Source organism: Sceloporus occidentalis, unplaced genomic scaffold (genome assembly GCF_023333645.1).
Source record: "Sceloporus occidentalis isolate IW3139 unplaced genomic scaffold, rSceOcc1.0.p SCAF_74, whole genome shotgun sequence".
Lineage (NCBI taxonomy): Eukaryota > Metazoa > Chordata > Lepidosauria > Squamata > Phrynosomatidae > Sceloporus > Sceloporus occidentalis.
Window position 1 is genome coordinate 2928731 of NW_028317054.1, and position 12674 is coordinate 2941404.

The following is a 12674-nucleotide window of genomic DNA, read 5'->3' on the forward strand; positions in this document are numbered from 1 at the left end:
TACTCACAGGCTAGATGTTTTATTTTATCCATGGAGGGCAGGTACCTTCTATCTAACATACTCACTGGCACATATTTTTACACACTCATACTTACACACTCATGCTAACACACAAATACACACTCATGTTAACACGCAGTGCCACTCTCTCTAAACCCCTCACCTCTCACACACTTACTCCTTCCTTAACCCCTTTACTCTCTCATTCTCTAACCATACAGAGCCTACTTTTTAGCATGTAACGCAATGTTACGTGACCCTGCAGCGTTCTTGCCTCAGCAAGTGGGCCTGCCCAGACCGGCCCTTTTTGAAGAATTTTGTTCCTGAAACCACAGCTAAGAAAAAACCCACTAGAGAGCAAACATATACCCTTTTTCAGGTCCTTGGTTTCAAGCTAAGAAACTAACAGTGTATGTTGAATGACTTATAAAGTATAGAAATTTATCGCAGGACCAAAATTCAACACCCTCTCCCCACTCTCACCCAATTCTCATTTAAATAGGGTGTGAGTGAGATTTCGAACATTGCCTTCTGCGTGCATACGATTGCATGGAGGAGAATTCAGTCCCTGAGGGCAAGGAGGGTAATGTGTTGGCAGCCATCAATACTCAAGGGAATTCTTACCCTGAGGGTGAAGGCGTTTGCCATTACAGTTTAACTTTTTATGTCCCAGATGATCCAAGCAAATCTACTCTCAGGCCACAGGGGTAAAATTCTGTAATCTATAAAATCAGTAGAATATCTTAATTAGGCTGAAATTATGAGACAGGATAGTTATAAAGTCCTTTCCCTCTTGAATGCATGAATTTATATATACAATACTGTTGCATTAACGATGTCTGCACTGTATTTGTGATTACAAAAATGTTACACGCTAGACACCTTTAAAAATGTAATTTCTTGCTTTCCACTGTATATCAATTTATGACCAAATGCTTTTATTCTGCAACTGAACTACTGATATGTGTTTGTTAACTATTGCATGTTATATCTTACTTCTCTAGAACAGTTATAAAGTGCAATAATTTTTCAGCTTCATAGCATTTACTGATAAATCCCTAACAGGATCTGTTTAATAATTCCTTGTGGTTAATTACAAATGAACAGACAGAGGCAACAACGTGTGAAGGTCAAATTCCCAGACCGGCCTGATCCTGAGATAAAACAAGAGGGAACCACTAATATTTTGCAAACAGCATAAGTGTAAACAGTAATGAGAGTCGCCTATGCATTACAGAACGAGAGAGAGGGGGAGAGAAAAATAGAAGAGAGAGAAAAGAGAGAGGGAGGGTCAGAAAGAAAAGAGGTAGGGAGATGAGTGTAAATAACTTATTAATCTAATTTATGTTCCCTAACGTTGGTTATATTGTGTCTAGGTTAACAATGTGCAATAATATGTATCCATAACTACATTATGTATTTTTTTACTCCAATGAAATGTATCTATATGACTTGGGCCTATTTAATTTATATAATGCATGATAAAAAATGTCTATTTGACACAGACAGGCAAACTATTTGTTTATTCTGAAAAGGAGGTATATTTACTAAGCAGAAGCTTCAACTCTGTGACTTCACTGAGCATTGTGAAGGGTCAATCTCAGATGGCTTGTGAGAAACCATTGTGTCTTATATATGCTCATAGTGGCCAAAGAGCTCTACCTCTGTCCTATGAATATATTTATTGTTTCGTCAAGTATTATACATAAATGGAGGTTAAACCTTTTAAGTGTTGAGGAAATGAAATTTTTTAAGAAAGCTCCTTGCACCTGCAAGGTCCAGAAAATGTGTCCTTCCCAAGCAGGTCGCTCGCATAGTTGTGCAAGTTTGACATCTGTATTACATAAGAAACAAGTTCTAAAATAAATAATTACTCAGAAATAAGAGCCAATCTATTTGCTTTTTACATAGATTTTAAAGTTTTCCAAGAAACACTCTACGTATCGCGTGGAGCTCTTCTTGCAGCGTGTATAAACCCATTCCAGAATGTGACAGCCATGGATCCAAAGAGAGTTCTGTAGCCCATTTAAACAATGCATTAATAACAAAGGCTGCATGAAAAAACATGTATTTACATTGTACCTTTTATAGTTTGACGCTATAGATTTTTTTTTCTTTAGAGGATTGGTCTCATTAGAAAAACACATGGTGTTAATATGCATACCTGACAGGGGCATAACTAGAAACCAATATTGGCCTGACCTGACAAATGCCCCCCCCACTTCACCAAGCATCATGTCCCATAGTGCCAACTTCATCCCCACACAGCTCGCCAGTGCCACCTTTTTCCCTAAACAGCTTCTCTGTGTCATTTTAGCCCCAAACAGTTTCTCCATGCCATGCTTGAATTCACGTGACTAAATTAAGTGGACGACATGAAAGGGTATTAAAGGGTTATATTTCAAGAATCTCAGGGTCAGCTCATTTAGAAAGTTTCCAGGATTGACCATATGGTCACCCTTACAGCATAAATAACAAAAAAAACTGCAAGGCAAGTCGGTACCTACTATTTTATTTCAAACTACACCCTTATGTAGCTGTGTATTAGCCCAACTTGACATCAGCTCTGTTTGCAAGCATAAATGTCAAAGAGCACTCATTGTGTTGGTCTCAGATAAAATGTTCCAGAGTTTGTGGTCTTATTGATAAGATGGAAACATGAACTTTGCTTCAGTACGTTGCTTGTCTGCATCCAGGCATTATCTGAAACGTATCTTAAATATATAGGGGATGTATCAAATCTTTAAGACTTTTATCATCTGTATCTGTCTTACCTGTGTTACAAACAGGCATTATCATATGATTCATAATCAAAATTTAAGTTTTTTTAAAAAAATATATATAATATATTTATAAAATATATATATCTCCTTTTCCTTGTTTTGCCTGTTCAATTACCTATTAAACATGGCATTATTTGAATTATATTCCACATTAATGTATCTTTTTATACTAAATAAGTTAATTACTTTGAAACTAAGTGCTATCATGTTTTTACTACAAATGTAAGAGCTGTAATGATTTAAGTGAAGACAGTAGGCTTTGGTCTGCACATTCAGCATAAAGTTTAATGGATAATTCTGTTTGCAGGTTGTTGGTCGGTGCCCCTCGAACCAAAGGCTTCCCATTGCAGAAAGCGAATGTAACTGGTGGTTTATTTGCTTGTGATGTCACGTCTCCATCATCAACCTGCACACGGATTGTGTTTGATGACTCAGGTAGGTACAAGTTAATGGTTAACCCCTGAAAACCGACGCGTTTCTTGCCTTTATGGCAGTCATACAATGAATCCTCACTATCACGATCAAAGGTTTGTCTATGTATGCAATTTATATTTGGTGCAGTGAATGCCATTATTATTTATAACTCTAATAGGTTGTGCAATCCTTTAATTGTAAAAACCTACCAGAACCTGGTTTCTCGCTATGTTGTGATGTAGACACCAAAAGCCTATTTCTTACATTACATTGGCATGCTGGTACCAGCTAGTATTGGCAAATCATTAATACAAGATGACATTATATAAAAAGTAATTTTAAAAAAAATTCTATTACTGTAGTTATATAGGACTTCAGTACTTATTTATTATTTATTTGATTTCAGTCGACTTAACATCGGAGAGTAAGGAGAACCAGTGGATGGGTGTCAGTGTTCAAAGCCAAGGGCCAGGAGGCAAAGTTGTGGTAAGTTTTATAAAACAGAAGACCAGTTATAAATACACGTTATTTCAGCTATTAAGTAATTCTATATTTAATATATATTTCCACATAAATCATAATAGACTCCAACAGACCAGTGCATGACCTTAGCCCAAGGTGGATCGATACATAGACAGAAAAATCTGTGAGACTGAAAGCGCAATTAGTGGCTTTGTGGTGAAAAAAGACATCCTGATACAACAGTAGATCCACGTAAAACTGATGTTGAGAAGATTAAAGCGCTCTGACGCCATCAGACACATTGCTTATCCCCAACCTCTGGGCTCTGAATCCTTATGCCCGATTTACTTAATGGATAATCCAGCACTGATACAGAATTTATTCTAAGAAATGGGTCATTGTTTTAGACTCACGGATTACGACGTCCTCGGCTCCAGTACAGATATGCTTAATTTCTTAAAAATAATTCTCTAAATGTTGGGACGCATTCACTGTAGTAGATATTCATTTCTTTTTTTTCCTTTTCTTGTTCCCATGACATCACTTGTTAATGCGCCACCTATAATTTACATATTGGGGAAACAATTACATTATTCTTATACGTTTGTAAAGATCCTACATAGACCATACCCCAACGTGTCCATCAAAAGACAGAGAAAGTTCTACTCATCGTAACGAGAACATGTATTTACAGACATGTGCCCATCGATATGAAAGAAGAAGGTTTGTGAACTCGAACCAAGAATCACGTGATATCACAGGCAGGTGCTATGTACTCAGCCAAGACCTTACTATCACAGACGAAATGGATGGTGGGGAGTGGAATTTTTGCGATGGCCGACTGAGGGGGCACGAGAAATTTGGATCTTGTCAGCAAGGTGTTGCTGCAACATTTACAAAAGATTATCATTATGTTGTGTTTGGCGCTCCTGGAACATACAACTGGAAAGGTAGGACTTTCATGAAGAGGTATATATAATATATATATTCGTGTACATAAATATATGTTTAAACATAGAATAGTATGTGATTGTAGACCAGGTTAGGAGACTTTTAGATTTAAGATTGTATTTAAAAAGTGAACAAATTAATTATATTTTCCAAAATGTTCAAAATTACCAACTAAACATCCGTAGTGGCAGATTAGGTGAACCCTTTTAAACAAATACCCTAATACTTATAAGTTCTCCTTTTTTTGTTTATGTAATTCAGAGAAACTAAACTTTAATAATAAATGTTATCTAATGCTTTATTTAAATACCATTTTAGTAGTGCTCGAGTTTACTGTTGTATCTTCCTGACTGTCCGAAGTATATTATTCATGGAGAAATGGATCCCCTTTTCATAAATTCATACTTCATAATTTTATTATTACCGTTAACTTTTATTCCGGCGACATCCGTTATATCAGTTTTTTCCGTCTTCATCCACACCTGCTTTGAAGTGGAATTTGAAATGCACAGCTTAGCGTCCCGTACAGCCCCACCAACAAAGCAAATTAAACTACTTTGGAATTACGCTAATATAATTCTTTACCAGTAAAAATAATGCACAAATTCTTTTCGAAGACAGCATGCCTGCTTTTGCTATGCTATTCGTTGTTGGACCCCCAGGACCTCTTGTTTGAGACAGCCGAATCCAGAATCTGAGAAACCCCACTTATTTATGTTATGATCATTTTCATCATCTTGGCTCATCATTTTTAACAGTTATGGAAGAATCTTTTCCCTAGTTTCTAGTAAATTTGAATTAGAAATAAAAGTAAATTCTGAAAGGTATTTTACATTCAATCCATTGTACATTTTTTTTCATTGTTTTGTTCATTTCGTCATTTCATCATTGCTTCTTTTACGATTTCATTTCTCCAGGAGTTGTTCGGGCAGAGCACAAAAATAGCTCATTTGATGATCTGTTAATTTTAGAAGATGGTCCATATGAAACTGGTGGTGAAAACAAACGTCTTGCAGAATTAGTTCCCGTTCCAGCTAACAGTTACTTAGGTAATAATACTGCTAGCCGGTAGGCTTCTCTTGCGTCTGTCTCAAATTCAGAGTTTTGCTTACCTGTGCCATTGGTAAATAAAGAAAAATCACTCAGGGAGCTAATTTACCATTTGCATGCCAGAAGCATGAGCAGTTGGCTCCTGGCTCTCTGATCCGCCTGGCCTATAACTCCTGTGATACCGGTCAGAGCATTGTGGGAGTCACAGTGTAACGCAGCTGGAGCTTTCTGCTTCCTACTTGCACCCTCTTCTGGCACCCAAATGGTAAGGATTTTTAACAATGAATCTGTGTGCTCTACAAGTTTATGTTAAAACATTTTGGTATCTGGTTTTGTCTTTAAGTTCTCAACTGCATAATTCTTCATCAGATTTAAGTGAAACGTCATAAAGAACATGATCTGCTGTGCCTCCAAGGTTTGGTGATCTTATAGACATCAGCAACATAAGATACACTTTGGGATGGAAACGTTCTTAACCAGAAACTTGGTTTTCAGGTTTAAAAACCCAACCCTAGTATGGGCAGACACTTAAAAGCTTTTATATATCTGTATATTTTTCCCCACACTTTTTCTACTGTTGTATTTTTATGTATGCACATATAGGTCTCCTGTTTATGACAACTGTATCCAGTACGGACCCTGATCAATTTTTGTACAAATCTGAGCCTCCCCGATCAAAGGCGGATAAATCACTAGATGTGATGGCTAATAGCTATTTAGGTTTGTAGGTTGTTCAAAAGAACATGCCATGGTTTGGTGACATCACATACATTGTAATGGTGACATCATCATTCATGAAACATGTGCCACCCATTTATACCACCAGCACGTGCATTACATTCACTCCAGTATCTGGCACTATTGACTCTTTGCCCCGTTTTTTTCCATTGTGAGCTAAGCACAATTCAGACAAATTATTTTGGATGATCTGGTTATTTTTCAAACTATAAATGACATCAATGGACAACACTTTGATGCATGAAAGGAATTTGAGACATGATGTCATTTCACATTCTGCAGGACAAGTAAAAGCAAAACATCTATCTGTCACAATGATAACCACAGCTTTTACTGACTGCTGACTGCACCATTTAACTCTGAAGCAGTGCTAACATCTGTAGACAAATAAATGTATGCCATTATCTTAATGTAACAAGAATCTATTGTTAAACAACCTGCCCACGGCTTTATTTATACGTTCTCCAATTGACGTGTTTGGAATTTGATCCCTGAGGCTACATTAAAGCGTATTGATTGATTTGGTGGTAGTGACAGGGGACCTGTCACTACCAATAACATAATTTCACATAGTGCTCAGTACACTAAATAAATAAAATTGTTTAATTGTTTATGAAATGTGCTACAAAATCTGAATCCCTGCTTCCACATTTGTTTCTCCATTTTGAGAGAAGCTTTCAATAACTGAAGGAGTAAACTGTTTTCTGTGACCAAATGAGTCCCGTTATCTACTTATACATTTACGAGATCAGAGAATAAAGCTAAAGAGCTACCCCATGGATTTACCATATGGTTTACAACTCATTTTTACCATTACTGCTTTAGTAACCCTTTCAGTGCCGGATGGGTGAGTAGTACATTGCATAGCTAATTCTAAAGCTGGACTTTTGTCCACTCTTCTGGCCGTCAAAGGGTTAAACTTGGTATCTGTCTCATGCACCTAATTGCCCTTACATATTTTATTTGTCTCTGTTATTACTTTGCATTGTGTTCTACGTATGCATGTGGGGTGGCTATACATGTCATATATCATGTTTGGCAAACTGTCATACTGTTCATGAAGAGGCATCATTTGTAAAGTAGTTGCAGTAGCGTAATCCTGGCCGTATGCTCTGGTTGTGGACCAGTAGGACATTTCCAATTCCAACAAGAGAAAGGCTTTGTATTCTGTAGCTTTTTTATTAATGGCGTTGTGAACCTGCTCGCATATGCAAATGATTTGCTGTAGTGAATAGTTATTCATTTGCATAAGCGGATATGCTAAGTAGATCACTAATAATGTGAGGCAGTTGAGCTTAAAACCGATTTCCCCCTAACTGATGCATTTGGTAGAAATTAGTATTCCAAATCAGTGTAATTCTTGTGGCTTCATGAATAGTTCCCTCTATCCTATAACTACCCCTGTGTCTGGCACGCAAAGTCAGCCATAGCACCCATCTTCCCACTGACGTGTTTCTGATTTTTCATTTGATCTGTGTAATGTTTTTAGGATTCTCTTTGGATACTGGCAAAGGAATAATCTCACAAGATGAAATGACCTTTGTTTCGGGTGCTCCAAGAGCTAATCACAGTGGAGCGGTGGTCCTCCTGAGCAAAAACCCTCCCTATGAAAGGATGCTGTCTCCAGAACATATATTTGAAGGGGAAGGTCTGGCCTCTTCTTTTGGTTACGATGTAGCCGTGGTTGATCTGAATAGTGACGGGTAAGCATTGCTCTGCTTTAGAAACACAAATCAAATAAAACTGGAGGCATGAGACACTTCTAATTCATGACCACGTAGTTTCTTCAGAGTAAGATATAGTGAATACCTATCATGATAGCTTTGCTGCTATCGAGCAAAACTCCATAAATTACCAATTGGTAGTAAACGGGCAGAAAAATGATCCTAGGTACTGTACCACTGCTATAAATCCTCCTGGGGAATATCCAATTTGGGTCGAAACGGTGTCATGATGCAATGTGTCATATTAAAGGATTTCCTTTTGTGGAACCACCGTAATTGCTTTCTATTTTTAATGTGGATAAATAAAAGCTGACCACGATTATTGTGCCATGGGGAGTCTGCACGTTGTTTTTGCTAAAACATATGAGGTACTAAGTGACACAAACATCAGATAAGAATTTGGCAGGAAGAAGGACTTCTGCTCACACTGTTACAAACTGCAGGACTGGGTCTCGCATCCTTCCTGTGAGTCAGCCTTTCATCCCGCAGCCATGTGTGAATTCAATTGTTGCCGTAGTATGTAAAGTATTACTAATTGAATTCTTCTCAACTAAACCACAGAAAAAATACGTCACAACTATGTATTAAAACTATGGCAGCAATAAAGGCTAGAGAAGACTTTGTGGCTTTTTTCGTGGTGATGATTTGGCCACAGAACCTCAATATTCCAGTCATTTAAAAACAACGTGGAATGAATACATTAAATAACTTTTACCATTTCTACTCTAATTACCCTTAAGAAATTCCTGGTCAACTGCTGCCGTTAGCATTGTTGGATTACAAGTGGACCATTTAGTCCCTGAACACCTGGAGGGTTACATTTCCCTATCACTGTCTTAAGGAAATCTCTGGCAGGTTGCTACTTTACGAACACAGATGATTCCAAATTTTGGAACCCCTGAGGGTTGGTTGCATACGCTTTGACCTTTTAACTTTGTGTTATATTTAACAGGGATTTGTAATTCTTTCCCTAGGTGGCAGGACATTGTTGTTGGTGCGCCTCAGTTCTTTGATAAGAATGACAAAGAAATTGGAGGGGCTATTTATGTATATATCAACCAAATGGGCAAATGGAATGAAGTCAAGCCAATCCGCATTGAGGGGACTAAGGATTCCATGTTCGGTGTTTCTGTAAAGAACATTGGAGATTTGAATCAGGATGGATTCCCTGGTAAGAATATAGAATGTGAACTGTTATGGAGTTTAAAAATACTACAAATACCTTTTGCTTTTAGTCAATGATATAGTTTCAAGGGCCTATAGGAAAATAGCTATTGATATATAGCTTCCAGTGAAGGTAGTCTAAAGACCATTTCTCGACCTCTGAGCTCTTAAAAGCTTATGTGATTGTTAATTTTTTATATACCGTATTTGCTCGATTATAAAACGACCCTGATTATAAGACGACCCCCCAAATCTGAATATTAATTTAGGAAAAAAAGAAAAAGCCTGAATATAAGACGACCCTATAGGAAAAAAGTTTTACCAGTAAATGTTAATTCATCTAAACTTTTTTTTTTAAATAAAAGCTATGATTGAGAAAAATATTTTGGTTTTATTGCCTTCTATTTTCCAACCTGCCCCGCAGTTATGCGCATCTGCCCCAGAAATGCCTTATACCCCCTATATGCCACTGTGCCCCATGATATGCCTTTTAACCCTATATGCCACTGTGCCCCATGATATGCCTTTTGACCACCTATGTGCCACTCTGCCTCCAGAAATGCCTTATACCCCTGTATGCCTCTCTGGCATTTAGAGGGTTAAAAGGCATATTATGGGGAAGAGTGGCATATAGGGAGGTTTGAGGCATTTCTGGAGGCAGAGTGGCATTAAGGGGGTTAAAAGGCATTTCACAGAGCACTCTGCCTCCAGAAATGCCTTATGCCCTCCCATTTAACACTCCCTCCCGCCCCCCAAACTTATCGGTGCTTCTGGCTTCTCTGTCATGTAGCCGGGGAAGCGTGTAGATCCCACGCACTTACGCTGCAGCCGGAAGGAGGCGTGGCTAGCAGCGGGGGTTGTCTGCGTCCATCGCGCAGACCTTCCCCGACTGTCAGAGATCAGAGTTCCCCGCACCGGTGCGGTGGGGGGGGGGACACGGACACACAGGAGGATCCAGGTCCCCTGCAACTGCGGGGGATCTGGATCTTAATCGTCTCATAGTCAGACCTATTTGAGGTCTGATTATAAGACGACCCCGATTATAAGACGAGGGGTATTTTTCAGAGCATTTGCTCTGAAAAAACCTCGTCTTATAATCGAGCAAATACGGTATATATATATATATATATATATATATAATATCTATATAATTAGCAATACTTTGCAAAAGTTTTAGGCAGGCACCTGTTTTGTATAATTGCTTAATTATATGCCTACAAATTCCCTGCCTTTGTGCAGGTGTACTGACAAGAATTAAAGCGGTGGTCTTACCAAATATTGATTTGATTTAGATTTTTCTTCTGTTCACTCGCTTTGCATTTTGTTAAATGCACAGTACTGTATATTCTTAGATGTACCTGTAAATGCATATTTAAGGCATTTCAGTGCACATTCACTCACACGTATGTGACATTAACTCCCCCTGTTTTCAGTGGATGCTCGTCTTCCGCCTATGCGATTGGAGCTGTTATGTTCCACTGACCATGCTTGGACAGCGTACCTACGTTTGTTGACTGTATCAGCAAAACCAGACATTCAGTATTCTTCTTATGATTATTATCTTTTATTTATTAAGCACCAACAAATTACACAGAGCTGTACTATTTAAAAGGGGCAGTTAACACATACATAACAATATACATTAATACATACAGATACATCAGGAGTTTGGAACCCTGCCCGTAAGCAGCCATCTAGCCTTATGGTACTTAATACAAAGCTTGAGGCCAGAATGGGCCCCGCTCGGGAGCATAAAAATGAAGGGGTAGAAAAGTAAGATGTGAAGCCTGTCTTCCAACTATGTTTAAAAATATAGAGTCCAAGGAAAGTGGACTTTAACAGGCGTTTATCTTAACTTATCAGTTTGCCCCGGAATAACTCTATAGAAATGATCTATTGGCTTTATATATGTTAATAATTTTCCAACTCAGTCCATTACACTTTTAAAGGGTTAATTTGTTTTTAGACATTGCGGTTGGAGCCCCTTATGATGATGAATTTGGAAAAGTGTATGTGTTCCATGGAACAAAAGATGGGATAAATAGAAAACCAGCTCAGGTAAGGGCTTTGTTCCTTCATATTGCCCACTCCACTGTAAATGTACTCTTTAACGACCTTCGCGAAAATGTGTATTTGCATTTATTCTTCCAGATAAAATGAACACGGCTCAGCTACCTACTTCTCACGCAGTGTTTTGTCTGATTTTTCCTCAACACAAATCCTGGAGAGAATGTGATTTTTAGCTGATAAATAATGTATAATATCTTTTCTTCCGTTTTTTAAGGTTCTTGAGGGAAGAAGCACAAATACAAAGTCCTTTGGGTATTCCATTGCCGGAAATATGGATTTGGACAAAAATACCTATCCAGATCTTGCAATTGGATCCCTGTCAGATTCTGTAAATGTATTCAGGTATGTGACGGCCTTTAAAAACCTCCAGCACGTAGTAGATTTGGCCACTGTACACATTCTTATACCTTTCATATTTCTTTTAAGATCACGTCCGGTTATCAACCTGAAGAAGACCATTAAAGTCACCCCAGATAAGATAGACTTTAACAAGAAGAACTGTGATGCACCCAGTGGAATCTGGTAAAAAAAAATAAGATACATTCATAGAAAAATAATTTCCATTGATTTAGGAAGTAGCTCTAAAATTCTATTTTTCACCAAAGGGTATTACAGTTTTTGTAAGGACAAGGCAAACTCTATTTAATTGAATAAGAAACAATGAACAATGAAGCTAGAGCGCTTAGAGCAGTTTACAGCAACATAGACTACAATAAATGTAAAAGGTTTCAGATTAAATGGCACTGACACTCCAGAGAAAGCTTTCTCTGAAGGTGCTCAGGTAATAGGGTCCCAAAGTTATCAATAATGAAAAAAGAAAATAAATATTCATATCATTCATTCAGTTTAGTTCCGGTTTCCTAGTGTTATGCTGTTCTGTAAAACCTGTATCCTGAATATAAGTATCAAATATTACATGTCGCCGTTTAGTGCACTAAAGAAGTCTAAGCAGTGCTTGAAGACTAAATAGCAATATATAGTTTGGAAACCCGTATGCATAGCATGGGGACAGCCATCTTAACTTGCTTTTCACATTATATGAATGATTATTATTATTCTGTTACATTACTGCCCCTTGTCAATGGCAATTGATCTGGCTGTGGTTGTCAATATGTGGGGAGAAGAAGAGATAACACCAGAACTCCATGTAAATGCTAGTTCTGCCACATTTTGCCATGGGTCTCAGTTTTATAGTCCCTTACTTTAAATCAAATATCTCTAAAACAATTGTACTGAACAACAAAGAAAAACGTTTTAAAAGTGGTAGATCACATTCAAGTGCCGTCCCTATGTTATTGGTTCATTTTAACTTAGTTGT

General features: G+C 37.8%; 1 protein-coding gene across 1 annotated transcript in view; it reads left to right on the plus strand.

Moving 5' to 3' along the window:
- The window catches only part of LOC149285959 (integrin alpha-6-like), a 33166-nt gene that overhangs the window by 11751 nt on the left and 8741 nt on the right, over window positions 1–12674 (plus strand). Inside the window, exons 2-10 of the mRNA XM_089494744.1 lie at window positions 3091–3218; window positions 3604–3683; window positions 4354–4609; window positions 6264–6380; window positions 7888–8101; window positions 9097–9293; window positions 11253–11344; window positions 11571–11698; window positions 11783–11878. Of these exons, the coding sequence (XP_089350870.1) occupies window positions 3639–3683; window positions 4354–4609; window positions 6264–6380; window positions 7888–8101; window positions 9097–9293; window positions 11253–11344; window positions 11571–11698; window positions 11783–11878 (1145 nt within the window). The 5' untranslated portion in view covers window positions 3091–3218; window positions 3604–3638. The remainder of the gene's footprint in view (window positions 1–3090; window positions 3219–3603; window positions 3684–4353; window positions 4610–6263; window positions 6381–7887; window positions 8102–9096; window positions 9294–11252; window positions 11345–11570; window positions 11699–11782; window positions 11879–12674) is intronic.